General features: G+C 46.2%; 1 protein-coding gene across 3 annotated transcripts in view; it reads right to left on the reverse strand.

Annotated features, from left to right (window-relative positions):
- Positions 1 to 21676, reverse strand: part of LOC121569358 (rho guanine nucleotide exchange factor 4-like) — a 74305-nt gene that overhangs the window by 5272 nt on the left and 47357 nt on the right. For all 3 annotated transcript variants that reach the window (XM_045221427.1, XM_041880249.2, XM_045221428.1), the window contains 4 exons: positions 14947 to 15098; positions 1569 to 1748; positions 1082 to 1282; positions 764 to 943 (listed from right to left, as the gene is read on the reverse strand). In XM_045221427.1, the coding sequence (XP_045077362.1) occupies positions 764 to 943; positions 1082 to 1282; positions 1569 to 1748; positions 14947 to 15098 (713 nt within the window). The remainder of the gene's footprint in view (positions 1 to 763; positions 944 to 1081; positions 1283 to 1568; positions 1749 to 14946; positions 15099 to 21676) is intronic.

Consider the following 21676-nt stretch of genomic DNA (forward strand, 5'->3'; position numbering starts at 1 on the left):
TTTTTGTATCCAGAAGAACGACAAATACATTTATTATTATTTTTCAACTTGAATCGAACTCTGGATTTTTATGCGTCAAGACTAACATTTCACCACTCTCCATGGGTCTCCCGGTCGCAGCCAGCTACGACAGAGCCTGAATTTGAACCAGGTTCTCTAGTGGCACAGCTAGCACTGCGATGCAGTGCCTTAGACCACTGCACCACTCGGGAGGCTTTACTAAAATTTAGACATACGACTTACCTCATCTGGTCTCAGGGATGGTTAACTCTGGAAATTCCTATGGTCTCTACTGAGTTAGGTAAATCAGCTTTTAGTTTTCTTGCACCTTATTTGTGGAATAATCTTCCAAATGTTCTTAAATGTGATGTTCTGGTGCCTCCAGGGCAATTCCGAAAGCTGATTGTGGACCTTATTACTGATGAATGTGTTTGTTTTTTATGACTGTGTTTTTCTTTCTGCTTGCATTTTGATGTGTATTTTCTGTAATTTATGTAATTCAGGGCACATCTGTTAAAGAGACCTTGGTCTCAGTATGAATCCCTGATAAAATAAAGGTTAAAAAAATAAAAAAGCCTGTATAATAATACAGTAATTGTCTATTATTTACATAAGGGGCATCATAGGCCACAATCAAAGCACACATTCATTTAACCTGTTACGTCATGTTATGTCATGTTTCTGACAGCATTACATAGCGTTATGCAGGCCATATGACAAAGGTCAGGTGAAGTCATTGTCACAGTGGGTTGTGGGTACTCACGTGTTCCAGGAAACAGGAGCCGATCTCGCTGAGGTGCGGCTGCTCCTTGTTGAACTTCTTCTCCAGATCTTTCAGGAACTTCTTCTGGAAGCGGTAGATGTCTTCGATGTTGCCGAAGACGCACCGCAGCTGCTCCTCTGAGAACATGTCTATCCTCTTACGGCACTGCTTGATGTAACCCTGAGAGAGGAACAGTAGACCCATGTAGTAAATCATACAGATGTATACCTGATTTTACTCTGTAAAATATGTTAAGAATTCCCAGAAATAATCAGGTTGAAACTTGAGACGTTGTAGTCTGAACTGAGCTGAACTGACCTCACAGATGTCTTTGAGGTGTTTGATGTACTCTCTCTCCGTGCTCATGATCTCATTGATGACATTAGTCCTCATCTGTTCCTTACAGGGCAGGCCTGGTCCCAGGAACAGACCCACCCTTGGCTGGTCCTCCTCCCCAGCCCCAGCCTCCTCCAGCTGGGCTAGGTACTCCTCCATGGGCTCATCCTGGTTCACACGCAACTACAGGGACCAGGGAGAGAGGCGCCGTTGTTCTAGAATACCCTCACTATCAGATCACTAAAGTTTAGATGCTACAGAAACATTTTGCACAACTGCAGCACCAGCTGCACTTACAACCCTAACAATAATAATATATCAAAGAAAGCAAGAGACAGAGTAGTTCATTTCTGTTGTCCTCAGTTCCCCAGGGAGATGGGGAGAGAGAGAGAGAGAGAGAGAGAGAGAGAGAGAGAGAGAGACAGACAGAGAAAGAGAGAGAGAGAGAGATGTAGAGTTAGTTTCTTACCCGGACGAAGCTGGCTGGGAACCAGCCCTCACTGTCCAGGATGCGTCCCCACCACCACTCCTTGTTGGTGGCATCCACTACCTCAATGACGTCCCCCGCCTTGAAGCCCAGCTCCTGGTCGTCCATTGTGACATGGTCCCACAGGGCCTCGGCGTACACACAACTGCCATCACTGATCAGCTGGGGAGGGGACAGACAAACAGACAGACAGACAGAACCCCCTCTGGAGGTTATTCATTCATTCTCTGGACTACTATTCATCACAGACAAAGGAGTACAATGTTTACAATGTTGTTTCAACCCAGAAATGATGACTTTGTAACAACAATGTTTCTACTCTGTAGGCTACATTTTAGCACAGACACAACATAATGATTTTTCCGCTACTGTGCTAGCTAAGCTAACTGAGTCAGGTCCTGAGTGGAAAGCAATGATTCCACTGAGCCAAGCCACTGAGACAGAGATAGATCAATGTGGAGATAAGAGAGAGAGAAAAGAGCCTGATAAATGTACTGCACACGTACAGTGCCTTCGGATAGTATTCAGACCTTGACATTTGCACATTTCGTTAGGTTACAGCTTCATTCTAAAATGTATTAAATTGTTTTTTTTCCCTCATCAATCTACACACAATACCCCATAATGACAAAGCAAAAAACTGAAATATCACATTTCCAAAAGTATTCAGACACTTTACTCAGTACTTTGTTCAAGCACCTTTGGCAAGGATTACAGCCTTGATTCTTCTTGGGTTCAACGCTACAAGCTTGGCACACCTGTATTTGGGGTGTTTCTCCCATTCCTCTCTGCAGATCCTCTCAAGCTCTGTCATGTTGGATGGGGAGCGTTGCTGCACAGCAATCTTCAGGTCTCTCCAGAGATGTTTGATCGGGATCAAGTCCGGGCTCTGGCTGGGCCACTCAAGGACATTCAGAGACTTGTCCCGAAGCCACTCCTGCGTTGTCTTGCTTAGGGTCATTGTCCTGTTGGAAGGTGAACCTTCGCCCCAGTCTGAGGTCCTGAGCGCTCTGGAGTATGTTTTCATCAAGGATCTCTCTGTACTTTTCTCCGTTCATCTTTAGCTCGATCCTGACTAGTCTCCCAGTCCCTGCCACTGATAAACATCCCCACAGCATGATGCTGCCACCACTATGCTTCACCGTAGGGATGGTGCCAGGTTTCCTCCAGACGTGACGCTTGGCATTCAGGCCAAAGAGTTCAATCTTGGTTTCATCAGACCAGAGAATCTTGTTTCTCATGGTCTGAGAGTCTTTAGGTGCCTTTTGGCAAACTCCAAGTGGGCTGTCTTGTGCATTTTACTGAGGAGTGGCTTCCGTCTGGTCACTCTACCATAAAGGCCTGATTGGTGGAGTGCTGCAGAGATGGTTGTCCTTCTGGGAGGTTCTCCCATCTCCACAAAGGAAATCTGGAGCTCTGTCAGAGTGACCATCAGGGTTCTTGGTCACCTCCCTGACCAAGGCCCTTCTCCCCCAATTGCTCAGTTTGGCCGGGCGGCCAGCTCTAGGAAGAGTCTTGGTGGTTCCAAACTAATTCCATTTAATAATGATGGAGGCCACTGTGTTCTTGGGGACCTTCAATGCTGCAGAAATGTTTTGGTACCCTTCCCCAGATCTGTGCCTCGACACAATCCTGTCTCGGAGCTCTACGGACAATTTCTTTGACTTCATGGCTTTTGCTCTGACATCCACTGTCAACTGTGGGACCTTATATGGACAGGTGTATGCCTTTCCAAATCATGTCCAATCAATTGAATTTACCACAGGTAGACTCCAATCAAGTTGTAGAAACATCTCAATGATGATCAACGGAAACAGGATGCACCTGAGCTCATTTTATTTAGAGTCTCATAGCAAAGGGTCTGAATACTTATGTAAATAAGGTATTTCTGTTTAATAAAAACCTGTTTTTGCTTTGTCATTATGGGGTATTGTGTGTAGATTGCTGAGCATATTTTTGTATTTAATCAATTTTAGAATAAGGCTGTAACGTAACAAAATGTGGAAAAAGTCAAGGGGTCTGAATACTTTCCGAAGGCACTGTACATGTACACACACATACAAACTACTGCGTCAACATCATGCTGGCATCATAGTAGTAAGCCTTGTCCGAGCCAGAATGGCCGATAAAGCAGGAGCCTATCTCCTGTTTCTGTAGTGAGACAGCTTGATGTACCAGTACACCCCCTGGACAGGACACTAGTCTATCTCCTGTTTCTGTAGTGAGACAGCTTGATGTACCAGTACACCCCCTGGACAGGACACTAGTCTATCTCCTGTTTCTGTAGTGAGGCATCTTGATGTACCAGTACACCCCCTGGACAGGACACTAGTCTATCTCCTGTTTCTGTAAGGTGAGGCATCTTGATGTACCAGTACACCCCCTGGACAGGACACTAGTCTATCTCCTGTTTCTGTAGTGAGACAGCTTGATGTACAGTACACCCCTGGACAGGACACTAGTCTATCTCCTGTTTCTGTAGTGAGACAGCTTGATGTACCAGTACACCCCCTGGACAGGACACTAGTCTATCTCCTGTTTCTGTAGTGAGACAGCTTGATGTACCAGTACACCCCCTGGACAGGACACTAGTCTATCTCCTGTTTCTGTAGTGAGGCAGCTTGATGTACCAGTACACCCCCTGGACAGGACACTAGTCTATCTCCTGTTTCTGTAGTGAGGCAGCTTGATGTACAGTACACCCCCTGGACAGGACACTAGTCTATCTCCTGTTTCTGTAGTGAGACAGCTTGATGTACAAGCACACCCTCTGGACAGGACGCAAGTCATTATTTTATTCTTGCTCAAAAAGCCACAACTAACTAACTATCAATAATGTAACTCCTCAAGCGTAGGCTCCTAACCTTAATATGCTAGGCTTTTATACTGTCGAGTATAGCTGGGACGATAAACCGAAGATTATCAACACCGACCATACCGACCACTTATGGTGGGCATTTTGCTGATATCGTTCATTACGATAAGTAGCCTATACTAGAGGAATGTGAAGTCTGTCATGAAATAGGTTTGCTAATATGTGTGATTGTTAATGGGACAATCGATGGCTAGTAGTTTAAATGGTAATAAGAAAACTGTGGTGCACATTGATGTTAGAAACGTATTGTTCGATTTATCGTTACCGCATTAATTCAGTCAATTTATGGTGATATGCTTTTCTATCCTTATGGCCCTGCTTTACTGTCAAACATAGGCTAAGTGATATCATAATATGATCTATGTTTCGATTTCTATGTCTGTTCTGTGGGCTAGTGTGATCTATATGTCCAATTCTATGTCTGTTCTGTAAGCTAGGGTGATCTATATGTCCAATTCTATGTCTGTTCTGTGGGCTAGGGTGATCTATATGTCTATTTCTATGTCTGTTCTGTGGGCTAGGGTGATCTATATGTCTATTTCTATGTCTGTTCTGTGGGCTAGGGTGATCTATATGTCTATTTATATGTCTGTTCTGTGGGCTAGGGTGATCTATATGTCCAATTATATGTCTGTTCTGTGGGCTAGGGTGATCTATATGTCTATTTCTATGTCTGTTCTGTGGGCTAGGGTGATCTATATGTCTATTTCTATGTCTGTTCTGTGGGCTAGGGTGATCTATATGTCTATTTATATGTCTGTTCTGTGGGCTAGGGTGATCTATATGTCCAATTATATGTCTGTTCTGTGGGCTAGGGTGATCTATATGTCTATTTCTATGTCTGTTCTGTGGGCTAGGGTGATCTATATGTCTATTTCTATGTCTGTTCTGTGGGCTAGGGTGATCTATATGTCTATTTATATGTCTGTTCTGTGGGCTAGGGTGATCTATATGTCCAATTCTATGTCAGTTCTGTGGGCTAGGGTGATCTATGAGTCTATTTCTATGTCTGTTCTGTTGGCTAAGGTGATCTATGAGTCTATTTCTATGTCTGTTCTGTTGGCTAAGGTGATCTATGAGTCTATTTCTATGTCTGTTCTGTTGGCTAAGGTGATCTATGAGTCTATTTCTATGTCTGTTCTGTTGGCTAAGGTGATCTATGAGTCTATTTCTATGTCTGTTCTGTTGGCTAAGGTGATCTATGTCTCCCTGCTATAGATCCATCATCATGGCGAGGGGGACTATGGCCCTGTTGCTAGGCGACATGCCCCCACAAATCTATTCTCTCCTCTTCTCTCTTCTCCTCTGCTTTTTTTCTCCTCTACTGATCCTGCCATCATTATACAACTAAACCCCAGAATATCTCCTTTCACTGAGAGTAAAGATGCATCATGTGAACCAGGTGAAAGACATAATAATATTCTAGTATTAGCTGTACTGGTATATTGATATGAGTTTGTTTACAGAGGGAAAATATAGGAAGAATCCAAACATGCACACATCTCTGCCAGGTGGTGGATGTAAACAGTGCACTTCTCTCTGTGTGCCTCCTCATCCCTGGGCCATGGTACATCCCTGGGCCATGGTACATCCCTGGGTCATGGTACATCCCTGAGTCATGGTACATCCCTGAGTCATGGTACTTCCCTGAGTCATGGTACATCCCTGAGTCATGGTACTTCCCTGGGCCATGGTACTTCCCCTCTCATCACTCCCTGGGCCAGCCTCAGTTTCAAACCTCTCTCTGTCCTGAGCTGCCTCGTCACCCCTAACGGCAACGCTCCAAGCCTGTAATGACACTTCGCTGGCCATGGCAGAACACTGACATTTATGTCTTGCAGGAAATCACGCACAGAACGAGCAGTATGGCTGGTGGCAACACTGGTTGATGCTTATTTATAAATCCCTCTTAGGCCTCACTCCCCCCTATCTGAGATACATACTGCAGCCTTCATCCTCCACATACAACACCCGTTCTGCCAGTCACATTCTGTTAAAGGTCCCAAAAGCACACTCATCCCTGGGTCGCTCCTCTTTTCAGTTCGCTGCAGCTAGAGACTGCTTTTTTGCAGCTGGAACGAGCTGCAAAAAAACACTCAAACTGGACAGTTTTATCTCCATCGCTTCATTCAAAGACTCAATCATGGACACTCTTACTGACACCTGTGGCTGCTTCGCGTGATGTATTGTTGTCTCTACCTTCTTGCCCTTTGTGCTGTTGTCTGTGCCCAATAATGTTTGTACCATGTTTTGTGCTGCTGCCATGTTGTTGTCATGTGGTGTTGCTGCCATGCTATGTTGTTGTCTTAGGTCTCTCTTTATGTAGTGTTGTGTTGTCTCTCTTTATGTAGTGTTGTGGTGTCTCTCTTTATGTAGTGTTGTGTTGTCTCTCTTTATGTAGTGTTGTGGTGTCTCTCTTTATGTAGTGTTGTGTTGTCTCTCTTTATGTAGTGTTGTGTTGTCTCTCTTTATGTAGTGTTGTGGTGTCTCTCTTTATGTAGTGTTGTGGTGTCTCTTTTTATGTAGTGTTGTGTTGTCTCTCTTTATGTAGTGTTGTGGTGTCTCTCTTTATGTAGTGTTGTGGTGTCTCTCTTTATGTAGTGTTGTGTTGTCTCTCTTTATGTAGTGTTGTGGTGTCTCTCTTTATGTAGTGTTGTGGTGTCTCTCTTTATGTAGTGTTGTGTTGTCTCTCTTTATGTAGTGTTGTGTTGTCTCTCTTTATGTAGTGTTGTGTTGTCTCTCTTTATGTAGTGTTGTGGTGTCTCTCTTTATGTAGTGTTGTGGTGTCTCTCTTTATGTAGTGTTGTGTTGTCTCTCTTTATGTAGTGTTGTGTTGTCTCTCTTGTCGTGATGTGTGTTTTGTCCCCCGTCCCCACAGGAGGCCTTTTGCCTTTTGGTAGGTCGTCATTGTAAATAAGAATTTGTTCTTAACTGACTTGCCTAGTTAAATAAAGGTTAAATAAAAAATAAACTACAAATCGGGATTATTGCATTTGATTATCATACCGCTATTTTATCCAATTAATTAAAAGTATACTTAGCTAAATGATATTCCCACGAGCAGCACCGCAGATATTGAAAGGAGCAAGATGCAAGACTTCACTCTCACACAGCCAGACTGTATCTGTGCAGGTGCATGGGTTCTCTTCACTCTGTTACAGCCTGGTAGCCAGGGGACCAAAACAGTAAAGACGTTGAGCCTCGTTGTCACGATCGTTGACACATGATGAAGCGGACCAAGGCGCAGCGTTGAAGGTGAACATATTATTTATTTAGAATGATCACACGATCAAAACAACAACGATAACGTGACGTCTACGGTATAACACAAACCAAATCAGAACAAGATCCCACAAAGAATAGCTGAAAACAGCCTACCTAAGTATGGCTCCCAATCAGAGACAACGAGCAACAGCTGCCTCTGATTGGGAACCACCCTGACCAACATAGATCTATATGATCTAGAACAAAACCCAAAACATAGAAAACACAACATAGAAGCTACCCCGTGAAACTAAACATAGAAAATCCACACCCTGGCTCAACATTTCAGAGTCCCCAGAGCCAGGGCGTGACAGTACCCCCCCCCAAAGGCGCGGACTCCGACCGCGCCAACAGAACACCACAGGGGAGGGACCGGGTGGGCACTCCGCCTTGGCGGCGGATCCGGCTCTGGGCATGATCCCCACTCCCTCTCTAACCCCCCACAGTACCCCTGGTCCGGTCTGGCCCTGCTGGCCGGAGCTGGACTGAACACTGGTGGAGCGGATTGCTCTAGCTCCGACGTGAAGCATCTGACCGGTGCCGGACCAGCCACCGGTGGAACAGGCACGGGCCGTGCCGGACTGACGACGCACACCACTGGCTTGGTGTGGGGAGCAGGAGCGGGCCGAGCCGGGCTGTCGAAGCGCACCCCTGACTTGGTGCGGGGAACAGGCACGGGCCGTGCCGGACTGACGACGCACACCACTGGCTTGGTGTGGGGAGCAGGAGCGGGCCGAGCCGGGCTGTCGAAGCGCACCCCTGACTTGGTGCGGGGAACAGGCACGGGCCGTGCCGGACTGACGACGCACACCACTGGCTTGGTGTGGGGAGCAGGAGCGGGCCGAGCCGGGCTGTCGAAGCGCACCCCTGACTTGGTGCGGGGAGCAGGAACGGGCCGAGCCGGGCTGACGAAGCGCACCACTGACTTGGTGCGGGGAGCAGGAACGGGCCGAGCCGGGCTGTCGAAGCGCACCCCTGACTTGGTGCGGGGAGCAGGAACGGGCCGAGCCGGGCTGTCGAAGCGCACCCCTGACTTGGTGCGGGGAGCAGGAATGGGCCGGACTGGGCTGGCGACGCGCACCGTAGACTTGGTGCGAGTGGCAGGAACAGGCCGGACCGTACTGGGAACACACACCACTGGCCCTACGTGGGGATCAGGAACAGGCCGGACCGGACTGGCAACACACGCCAGTACCTCTCGCCGTGCCTCTACAACCTCCTTCCCCCTGGTGACCAGTGACTCCCGTAACCTGGCGTCCTCCTGCTGCCCCGTCGTCCACGGCGTTAGCCCCCCCCTAAAAAATTTATGGGCTTCACTCCTACCCGTGGCCAAGGCCTCCATCCCTCTTGCCAGACTCGCACTCATCTCCTCCCACGTCCATCCTCTCTCCTCGTCACGCTGCTTGATCCAGTCGAGGTGGGATCTTCTGTCACGATCGTTGACACATGATGAAGCGGACCAAGGCGCAGCGTTGAAGGTGAACATATTATTTATTTAGAATGATCACACGATCAAAACAACAACGATAACGTGACGTCTACGGTATAACACAAACCAAATCAGAACAAGATCCCACAAAGAATAGCTGAAAACAGCCTACCTAAGTATGGCTCCCAATCAGAGACAACGAGCAACAGCTGCCTCTGATTGGGAACCACCCTGACCAACATAGATCTATATGATCTAGAACAAAACCCAAAACATAGAAAACACAACATAGAAGCTACCCCGTGAAACTAAACATAGAAAATCCACACCCTGGCTCAACATTTCAGAGTCCCCAGAGCCAGGGCGTGACACTCGTGCTCCAACGCTCTTAGTTGTTCCCCACTATGCTGTTTACTTTCTGCATCTATGTCAAATCACTGAGTCGACCTTTAACACACAATCACTTACCTGACTACATTATTGGATTCTCCACCTCTCTTTATCCCCTCCCCCCTCTCCCTCTCTCTCCCCCTCTCTCTCCCCGACCTTGATACCCAGGTGTAGCCAAACAGACCTATTTACAGCCACTGCTCGTCTCAACTCAACCAAACAGAATATGATGACCCAGGCTACCTCACTCTGATTCTAATATAGACAGCACAGGAGGTTGGTGACACCTTAATTTGGGAGGAGGGGCACGTGGTAATGTCTGGAGCAGATTAAGTGGAAAGGTATCAACAACATGGTTTCCATGGTTTCCATGTGTTTGATGCCATTCCATTCGCTCCTTTTCCAGGCATTATCATGAGCCGTCCTCCCCTCAGCAGCCTCCAGTGACAGTCTACAGAGCTGACATTTATCTGAACATTATACTACAGGGTCGTCTCCTGGAAACAGATTCATCTTAATCCTAGACTATAAGCTATTTCCATGGAGGTTCTCCATTGACCATGCTTTTTTAAAATTGAGACACATTTACCTGTGCATTCCTTGTCCAGTGGTGGAATAAGAACCCAATTGTAATACCTGAGTAAAAGTAAAGATACCTTGATAGAAAATGACTCAAGTAAAAGTGAAAGTCACTCAGTAAAATACTACTTGAGTAAAAGTCTAAAAGTATTTGGTTTTAAATATACTTAAGTCTCAAAAGTAAATGTAATTGCTCAAATATACTTAAGTATCACGATTTTCTTGTTTAAACAATTTACGGATAGCCAGAGGCACACTCCAACACTCAGACATAATTTACTAACTGTCATGAATCTCGCTTCCTTTCTGCCTGAGTTGCCTGTTTTCTGTCCTGGAGTCTGTTTCCTGAGGTTCCTGAACGCACCCTGTCTGGTTGCCGGGGCGACGAAGCAAGGCGGGAGATCTTTCCATTACCCGCACCTGCATCTCATCAGCTATCTGCACACCTGGTCCTGATCATCACCTCTCCACTTCATAAGCTCTGACCTGACATCCATTCCCTGCCGGATCGTTAGCCATGAACAGTATGTTGTGTCAGCGTATCAGCCACAAGTTTTCTAGAGTTAGTTTCGTTGTTTTGTACTTTTTGCTTGCCGTGTACTCACCTCCGTTTACTCTGTCTACAGTCATTCTCCCGGAACATTCACTCCACCCTTGCCTGGTCGTCGGTGGGTTCTGTAACATCATTGGATCTGCCTATTCACTTCCACCAACTCACCTCCGCTGCCCGCTCCGTCTCCTGAATTATCCTGCTTCCGCACTTGAGTCGTTAAATAAATACTCCCCTTCTGTCTACTCACCTTGTCCTGGTCTGCTTCTGGGTTCTGCTTTAGAGAATCGTGACACTAACTAAGCATTTGTGTTTAGTGAGTCCGCCAGATCAGAGGCAGTAGGGATGACCAGGAATGTTATCTTGATAAGTGCGTGAATTGGACCATTTTCCTGTCCTGCTAAGCATTCGAAATGTAACGAGTACTTTTGGGTGTCAAGGAAAATCCCTTACAAAAATGTACCATGGTACTTTCATTCATAACATGGTACTACTAGGGTACTTTCACTTATACCATGGTGTAGTCTGAATCATGGAAATGTACCACGGTTTTAGCTTTGAAGTATGATGGTACTACCGTGGTACTGCCATTGTACCTAAATATTACCATAGTATTGCATCATTTATACCATGGTATACAGTGGATTGAAAAAGTATTCATCCCCCTTGGCATTTTTCCTATTTTGTTGCCTTACAACCTGGAATTAAAATGGATTTTTGGGGGGTTTGTATCATTTGATTTCCACAACATGCCTACCACTTTGAAGATGCAAAATATTTGTTTTTGTGAAACAAACAAGAAATAAGACAAAAAAAACAGAAAACTCTACAAAGTCAATACTTTGTAGAGCCACCTTCTGCAGCAATTACAGCTGCAAGTCTCTTGGGGTATGTCTCTATAAGCTTGGCACATCTAGCCACTGGGATTTTTGCCCATTCTTCAAGGCAAAACTGCTCCAGCTCCTTCAAGTTGGATGGGTTCCGCTGGTGTACAGCAATCTTTAAGTCATACCACAGATTCTCAATTGGATTGAGGTCTGGGCTTTGACTAGGCCATTCAAAGACATTTAAATGTTTCCCCTTAAACCACTTGAGTGTTGCTTTAGCAGTATGCTTAGGGTCATTGTCCGGCTGGAAGGTGAACCTCCGTCCCAGTCTCAAATCTCTGGAAGACTGAAACAGGTTTCCCTCAAGAATTTCCCTGTATTAGGCGCCATCCATCATTCCTTCAATTCTGACCAGTTTCCCAGTCCCTGCTGATGGAAAACATCCCCACAGCATGATGCTGCCACCACCATGCTTCACTGTGGGGATGGTGTTCTCGGGTGATGAGAGGTGTTGGGTTTGCGCCAGACATAGCGTTTTCCTTGCAGCTCCTTCAGTGTTATCTTTGGTCTCTTTGTTGCCTCTCTGATTAATGCCCTCCTTGCCTGGTCCGTGAGTTTTGGTGTGCGGCCCTCTCTTGGCAGGTTTGTTGTGGTGCCATATTCTTTCCATTTTTTAATGCTGGATTTAATGGTGCTCCGTGGGATGTTCAAAGTTTGGGATATTTTTCTATAACCCAACACTGATCTGTACTTCTCCACAACTTTGTCCCTGACTTGTTTGGCGAGCTCCTTGGTCTTCATGGTGCCGCTTGCTTGGTGGTGCCCCTTTCTTAGTGGTGTTGCAGACTCTGGGGCCTTTCAGAACAGGTGTATATATACTGAGATCATTTGACAGATCATGTGACACTTAGATTGCACACAGGTGGACTTTATTTAACTAATTATGTGACTTCTGAAGGTAATTGGTTGCACCAGATCTTATTTAGGGGCTTCATGGCACAGGGCGTGAATACATATGCACGCACCACTTTTCCGTTATTTATTTTGTATAATTTTTTGAAAATATATATTTTTTTCATTTCACTTCACCAATTTGGACTATTTTGTGTATGTCCATTACATGAAATCCAAATAAAAATCAATTTAAATTACAGGTTGTAATCCAACAAAATAGGAAAAACGCCAAGGGGGATGAATACTTTTGCAAGGCACTGTAGATGTGGATCATGAAGTACCATGGTTTTAACCTGCATTATACATGGTAATGCAACATTTTGATAAATTATAGCAATAATTATCATATGGTACCATCTTTATTAATTGTGCGTTACCATAGCACAATGGCAGTATAATGCATTAAATAAATAAACCCCCCAAGGTCAAAAGAGGTTGGTTGGTATTATATTGATGAATTTATATACCAGTATGGCTACTATTGTTGGTCCTAGTTTGTCTGTAACATCAAAGAAAACGGGAACAATTTTCTGTGAAAAAGGGCTAATACTTTCTGCACCAGAAATGTGGGAGAATGTAAGATACAGTACACTATATATACAACAGTATGTGGACACCCCTTCAAATTAGTGGATTCGGCTATTTCAGCCACACCCGTTGCTGACAGGTGTATAAAATCGAGCACACAGCCATGCAATCTCCATAGACAAACACTGGCAGTAGAATGGCCTTACTGAAGAGCTCAGTGACTTTCAACGTGGCACCGTCATAGGATGCCACCTTTCCAACAAGTCAGTTCGTCAAATTTCTACCCTGCTAGAGCTGCTCCGGTCAACTGTAAGTGCTGTTATTGTGAATTGGAAATGTCTAGGAGCAACAACGGCTCAGCCGCGAAGTGGTAGGCCACACAAGCACACAGAATGGAACCACAGAGTGATGAAGCGCGTAGTCGTCGGTTGCAACACTCACTACCGAGTTCCAAACTGCCTCTGGAAGCAACGTCAGCACAATAACTGTTAGTCAGGAGCTTCATGAAATGGGTTTCCATGGCCGAGCAGCCGCACACAAGCCTAAGATCACCATGCGCAATGCCAAGCGTCGGCTGGAATGGTGTAAAACTCGCCGCCATTGGACTCTGGAGCAGTGGAAACGCGTTCTCTGGAGTGATGACTCACACTTCACCATCTGGCAGTCTGACGGACAAATCTGGGTTTGGCGGATGCCAGGAGAACGCTACCTGACCCAATGCATAGTGCCAACTGTAAAGTTAGGTGGAGGAGGAATAATGGTCTGGGGCTGTTTTTTTTCATGGTTCGGGCTAGGCCCCTTAGTTCCAGTGAAGGGAAATCTTAACGCTACAGCATACAATGACATTCTAGACGATTCTGTGCTTCCAACTTTGTGGCAACAGTTTGGGGAAGGCCCTTTCCTGTTTCAGCATGACAATGCCCCTGTGCACAAAGCGAGGTCCATACAGAAATGGTTTGTCGAGATCGGTGTGGAAGAACTTGACTAGCCTGCACAGAGCCCTGACCTCAACCCCATCGAACACCTTTGGGATGAATTGGAACGCCGACTGCGAGCCAGGCCTAATCGCCCAACTACCATGGCACTATCATGTTTTTTTGGTCAATACCATGGCAGGAAAATACAATGGTATTTGTCAGGGATGTATGGAGTAAAAATAACATTATTTTCTTTAGGAATGTAGTGGAGTAAAAGTAAAAGGATAAATAGTAAAGTATAGTACAGATACCCCCCAAAACTACTTAAGTAGTACTTTTACTTAAGTACTTTACACCACTGTCCTTATCCTTAGTTGTTCTAGCTGTTATATTTATTGTATATGATGTCATACATCACACAGGCAGCCCTGAATGGGTAACTATGGCAACAAGGCAATAACTCTCCTGTGTTTACAGCCTCTCTCTCTCTCTCCCCTATCTCTCTTTCTCTCCTCTCTCTCCTCTCTCGTGTGTGTATGAGTGTGTGTATGTGTGTATGAATGCGTGTGTGTATGTGTGTGTGTGTGTGTGTCTATTCCATCTTGCAGGTTATTTAGTATTCTGCTCCAGTACGCCAGTAGAAAGGCGTGAAGGAATTCACAGCAGTTTAGCCACAACAATAAATCAATTCAGCTTTGTCCCTCAAGGAGTCAATTTAAACCTTTACTGCCCCTGTCTCCCATGGAGCCCGTCTCTAAACGCTAGTCAAAGCTGAGGTAATTGTTTCACCAGGTGGGTCCTAATCCGTCACGCTAATTCTGAGTGACAATCAGGATAGGGGCGTGGCTTGGAGGGAGCACCTGACAAATCAGAGCTGGGCCAGGGTGGCCATTGAGAGACCCACAACGCACTGGGAGGTCTTAGGGAGCTCATTCATAAACACAGCAGGTTAGGGAGCCAAGTATTTCATCAAACCCAAAATCTTATTCTGCTTAACCCTAGAGAGAGAGAGAGACAGACGGACAGACAGACAAAACAAAAGGCTACCTCATTTATGGCCAGTTGTTCGCCACCTCCCCCTGGGTGTCCAAAGCGATGTCCGGAGCTGCGGAACTCTTCATACAGGTCCTCGTCACTGCCTAGATCATCACCCAGCCCCAGACCGGCCTTCTCTCCACTACCATCTGGTACTATCACCGCTGAGGGAGAGAGCGAGAGAGAAAGAGAGAAGGAGAGAGAGAGGAGATCGAGAGAGAGAGAGAGAGAGAGAGAGAGAGAGAGAGAGAGAGAGAGAGAGAGACAGAGAGAGAGAGAGAGAGAGAGAGAAGGAGAGAGAGAGAGAGAGAAAGAGAGAAGGAGAGAGAGAGAGGGAGAGAGAGAGAGAGAGAGAAGGAGAGAGAGCGAGAGAGAAAGAGAGAAGGAGAGAGAGAGGAGATAGATAGAGAGAGAGAGAGAGAGAGAGAGAGGGAGAGAGAGAGACAGAGAGAGAGAGCGAGAGAAGGAGAGAGAGAAAGAGAGAAGGAGAGAGAGAGGGAGAGAGAGAGGTGTAATGTGTTATCTTTAACACTGTTATGTATCAGACAGTACTTCAACCACATAAAATATGCAGCCAAGATGAACTGAAGTCTTATCAGAAACGTGTTTCATCGTTTTCTCTGATTTCCTTTTCCTTAAAACCGGTCAAACTGATGTCATTTGGAGATTTCGCACAGGACCAATCTTTCCACTGTTTTGGCGTTATTGTAAACGGGATATGATGTTTATATGCATCAACTCAACAACAGAATACTTGAGTATCCCGAATAATCACGTGATATTGGTGTACATGTAAACGTGGTCACTGAGCCTCACCCAAACCCTTATCCCAACTCTGCCCCGGTCACAGTCCTTGTCTCTGTCTCTCAGCCTCTGACTGTTCTCTAGTTTTCTGCTCTAGTTGGTGATTAGAATCATTGCTTTGATAAAGAGAGTGCTCTCACCACTGGTGTCCCCCAAGGCTCAGTTCTAGGCCCTCTCCTTTTCTCCCTATACACCAAGTCACTTGGCTCTGTCATATCCTCACATGGTCTCTCCTATCATTGCTACGCTGACGATACACAACTAATCTTCTCCTTTCCCCCTTCTGATAACCAGGTGGCGAATCGCATCTCTGCATGTCTGGCAGACATATCAGTATGGATGACGGATCACCACCTCAAGCTGAACCCTGGCAAGACGGAGCTGCTCTTCCTCCCGGGGAAGGACTGCCCGTTCCATGATCTCGCCATCACGGTTGACAACTCCGCTGTGTCCTCCTCCCAGAGTGCGAAGAGCCTAGGCGTGACCCTGGACAACACCCTGTCGTTCTCCGCCAACATCAAGGCGGTGACCCGCTCCTGCAGGTTCATGCTCTACAACATTCGGAGAGTACGACCCTGCCTTACACAGGAAGCGGCACAGGTCCTAATCCAGGCACTTGTCATCTCCCGTCTGGACTACTGCAACTCGCTGTTGGCTGGCCTCCCTGCCTGTGCCATTAAACCCCTACAACTCATCCAGAATGCCGCAGCCCGTCTGGTGTTCAACCTTCCCAAGTTCTCTCACGTCACCCCCCTCCTCCGCACACTCCACTGGCTTCCAGTTGAAGCTCGCATCCGCTACAAGACCATGGTGCTTGCCTATGGAGCAGTGAGGGGAACGGCACCTCTGTACCTTCAGGCTCTGATCAGTCCCTACACCCAAACGAGGGCATTGCGCTCATCCACCTCTGGCCTGCTGGCTCCCTTCCTCTGCGGAAGCATAGTTCCCGCTCAGCCCAGTCAAAACTGTTCGCTGCTCTGGCACCCCAATGGTGGAACAAGCTCCCTCACGACGCCAGGACAGCGGAGTCACTCACCACCTTCCGGAGACATTTGAAACCCCCACCTCTTTAAGGAATACCTGGGATAGGATAAAGGAATCCTTCTACCCCCCCAATTGTAAAGTGGTTATCCCACTGGCTATAGGGTGAACGCACCAATTTGTGAGTCGCTCTGGCTAAGAGCGTCTGCTAAATGACGTTAATGTGCCCTTGAGCAAGGCACTTAACCCTAATTGCTCCTGTAAGTCGCTCTGGATAAGAGCGTCTGCTAAATGACTAAAATGTAAATGTAAATGTAAAAGAGACGGCCGTGGAAATACAGATCCATAATCTTGATCTTTGCATCTTTCATAGTGAGAGTGAGTATGGGGTGAGAGGAAGTCCATATGTTTACACGGACACTTAATATATGGATTGGACATTATGAAGGCATACTTGCTGTTACACAAACACACAAACACACACACACACACACACACACACAAATATACACACACACACACACACACACACACATACACACACACACACACACAAATACACACACAAACACACACACACACACACACACTCCAACCCTCCGAGTGGCATCCTCACAGATCTCTCCCTGACTGTAGGTACCTGCCATGTAGATGCAGCTATAAATATTCTCCTGTCTATCTGTCGAATCTCATCAACACATCCCTGCTCTACAAACAGCTGTTGCCACGGTGAGACTCTCCATGGTGACAAATCACAGCGGAGACAGGGAGCCAGGCTTAATGAGAGAACACAGAGCCTTCAGACCCCCTCAGGCGAACAGGAGAAACGGATTTGGCATATCACTCGGCTATTAAAAATATACATATTCAACGCCCAGAGCTGAGCAGTATTTTAGGACTACATTCTATTAGTACTATATACTCTACTGTCTGTTCCACTTCAGCAGTCTTTAATAATGAAGAACTGTCTAAAACCCTCTAGAGGTTTGATGCTGTATAGGATCTGTTTAACCATGTGTAAAATTAATCTAGCTTTATTCTCTGAGCCCAAATGGGAACCACTGAATCTCACACAGTGCCACACATACACTGTGGCAGAACACCTGCAAATAATAATATGCCATTTAGCAGACGCTTTTATCCAAAGCGACTTACAGTCATGCGTGCATACATTTTTGTGTATGGGTGGTCCCGGGGATCGAACCCACTACCTCGGCGTTACAAGCGCCGTGCTCTACCAGCTGAGCTACAGAGGACCACAAATCATATATTAAAACACTATTGATGAAACAGTAGACTACCTTTTTATGATCATCATTTACATCCAGATGCTGTAATATGTGTTTTCACAACAAATGAATGACATTAAATATAAATAATATTACATATTGAACCAATCTCTTATGATAATACAGTACCAGTCTTGTCCTCTTGGGAGCAGTGTAACCCACAGTAAATTACTGTAGTACTATCTGCCTGCCTGCTGCAGACAGACAAACCATGGCAGACAGACAGTCCATGGCAGACAGTCCGTGGCAGACAGACAGTCCGTGGCAGACAGTCCGTGGCAGACAGACAGTCCATGGCAGACAGACAGTCCCTGGAAGACAGACAGTCCGTGGCAGACAGACAGTCCGTGGCAGACAGACAGTCCGTGGCAGACAGACAGTCCCTGGAAGACAGACAGTCCGTGGCAGACAGACAGTCCCTGGAAGACAGACAGTCCGTGGCAGACAGACAGTCCCTGGAAGACAGACAGTCCGTGGCAGACAGACAGTCCGTGGCAGACAGACAGTCCGTGGCAGACAGACAGTCCGTGGCAGACAGACAGTCCCTGGAAGACAGACAGTCCGTGGCAGACAGACAGTCCCTGGAAGACAGACAGTCCGTGGCAGACAGACAGTCCCTGGAAGACGGACAGTCAGTGGCAGACAGACAGTCCCTGGAAGACAGACAGTCAGTGGCAGACTGCCACTACGCCAGTGGCCTGTAAAGGGCTGGGCCAGATTGCTCTTCGAGTCCCGTTTAATAAAAGGATGGAGGCAGGCGGTAAATGAATGATCCCACTGGACTGTTTGTCAAACTGGCATCGGGGGGCCGACAGGAAAAAACACACAAAGAACAACTCAACCTAGAATATCAATATCAGAGTACCCTCTCATGTTCAGCTTTACAGTGCTTTTTGAGTCAGTAGTAACTATTACAAAAAATGTAGTATTTCTGGTACAACTTCAAACATTCTGTTGTCATGGCACAGCAAAGTAGGTGAGGTAGTTTATATCAGACAGAACTAGGCCTCTGCCAAGATGTTGTTCGATACAGAATGAAAAGACATCCACACAAGCCTTGTTTCTTCCTCTAGGGATAGATGGAGGGAGAGAGAGAGAGAGAGAGAGAGAGAGAGAGAGAGAGAGAGAGAGAGAGAGAGAGAGAGAGAGAGGGATAAATGGAGAGAGAGGGAGAGAGAGGGATAGAGAGGGGAGAGAGAGAGAGAGAGCGAGAAGAGAGAGAGAGAGAGAGAGAGAGATAGAGAGGGAGAGAGAGAGAGAGAGAGAGAGAGAGAGAGAGAGAGGGGGGAGGGATAAATGGAGAGAGAGAGAGAGAGAGAGAGAGAGGGGGAGGGATAAATGGAGAGAGAGGGAGAGAGAGGGATAGAGCAGTGCAAATATTCAGAAGAGATTATCCCAGTTTATGTTTACTCTACCGAGCAGCTCAGTGTGCGTGTGTGTGTGTGTGTATGTAAGCGTGTGTTGTATGTGTGTGTGTGTGTGTGTTGTGTGTGTGAGAGAGTGAGAGAGTGTGTGCGTGTGTGTGTGTGTGACGGAGACAGACAATGTCAGAGCGAGTCCCTGTGTGTTTGGCCCAGGAAATAGTCCCACACTAATTCCCTTTCCCATGAGTCTCAACTGCAGATGAACACTGGGACAAACAGAGCAGAGGTACCACCCTGACTACCCTGAGTTCACTCCACTCACTCTGCTCTGCTCTTCTCTTCCTCCCTCTCTCTCTCTTTCTATCACTCCCTCTTTTTTCATTACTCCTTGCTCTCTCTGCTGTCCATATCCCTGTCTCATCTTCAATTCAATTTCAATTCAATTTAAGGGCTTTATTGGCATGGGAAACGTGTGTTAACATTGCCAAAGCAAGTGAAGTAGATAGTAAACAAAAGTGAAATAAACAATAAATAATAACAGTAAACATTACACTCAGAAGTTCCAAAAGAATCAAGACATTTCAAATGTCATATTATGTATATATACAGTGTTGTAACAATGTGCAAATAGTTAAAGTACAAATGGGAAATTAAATAAACATAAATATGGGTTGTATTTACAATGGTGTTTGTTCTTCACTGGTTGCCCTTTTCTTGTGGCAACAGGTCACAAATCTTGCTGCTGTGATGGCACACTGTGGTTTTTCACCCAGTAGATAAGGGAGTTTATCAAAATTGGTTTTGTTTTCTAATTCTTTGTGGATCGCTGTAATCTGAGGAAAATATGTGTCTCTAATATGGTCATACATTTGGCAGGAGGTTAGGAAGTGCAGCTCAGTTTCCACCTCATTTTGTGGGCAGTGTGCACATAGCCTGTCTTCTCTTGAGAGCCAGGTCTGCCTACGGCGGCCTTTCTCAATAGCAAGGCTATGCTCACTGAGTATATACACAGTCAAAGCTTTCCTTAAGTTTGGGTCAGTCACAGTGGTCAGGTATTATGCCACTGTGTACTCTCTGTTTAGAACCAAATAGCATTCTAGTTTGCTCTGTTTTTTTGTTAATTCTTTCCAATGTGTCAAGTAATTCTCTTTTTGTTTTCTCATGATTTGGTTGGGTCTAATTGTGTTGTTGTTGTTGTCCTGGGGCTCTGTGGGGGCCAGCTTACTTAGGGGACTCTTCTCCAAGTTCATCTCATTGTAGGTGCTGGCTTTGTTATGGAAGGTTTGGGAATCGCTTCCTTTTAAGTGGTTCTAGAATTTAATGGCTCTTTTCTGGATTTTGATAATTAGCGGGTATTGGCCTAATTCTGCTCTGCATGCATTATTTGGTGTTTTTCATTGTACACAGAGGATATTTTTGCAGAATTCTGTATGCAGAGTCTCAATTTGGTGTTTGTCCCATTTTGTGAATTCTTGGTTGGTGAGCGGACCCCAGACCTCACAACCATAAAGGGCAATGGGTTCTATAACTGATTCAATTATTTTTAGCCAGATCCTAATTGGTATGTCAAATGTTATGTTCCTTTTGATGGCATAGAAGGCCCTTCTTGCCTTGTCTCTCAGATCGTTCACAGCTTTGTGGAAGTTACCTGTGGCGCTGATGTTTATACCGGGGTATGTATCGTTTTTTGTGTGCTCTAGGGCATCTTCTCTCTCTTCCTATCACTGCATTTCCTCTCTCACAGGATTCCTACCCTTTTCGCTGTCTCTTTCTCTCTCACCTCTCCCTCCCGCCATCTCTCTCTCACCTCTCCCTCCATCTCTCGCTCACCTCTGACTCACTTCTCCCTCCATCTCTCTCTCACCTCTGACTCACCTCTCCATCTCTCTCTCACCTCTCCCTCCATCTCTCTCTCAACTCGCCCGCCATCGCTCTCGCACTTCTCCCTCCATCTCTCTCTCACTTCTTCCTCCATCTCTCTCTCACTTCTTCCTCCATCTCTCTCTCACCTCTCCCTCCATCTCTCTCTCAACTCGCCCGCCATCGCTCTCGCACTTCTCCCTCCATCTCTCTCTCACTTCTTCCTCCATCTCTCTCTCACTTCTTCCTCCATCTCTCTCTCACCTCTCCCTCCATCTCTCTCTCACCTCTCCCTCCATCTCTCCCTCCATCTCGCTCACCTCTGACTCACCTCTCCCTCCATCTCTCACGCTCAAAGTCAGTCTCACTCACTCCAGCTCTCCCTCTCACCTCTTACCTCTCCCTCTCTCTCTTTCACCTCTCCCTCCATCTCTCTCTCCCTCT

Source organism: Coregonus clupeaformis, chromosome 7 (assembly GCF_020615455.1).
Source record: "Coregonus clupeaformis isolate EN_2021a chromosome 7, ASM2061545v1, whole genome shotgun sequence".
Lineage (NCBI taxonomy): Eukaryota > Metazoa > Chordata > Actinopteri > Salmoniformes > Salmonidae > Coregonus > Coregonus clupeaformis.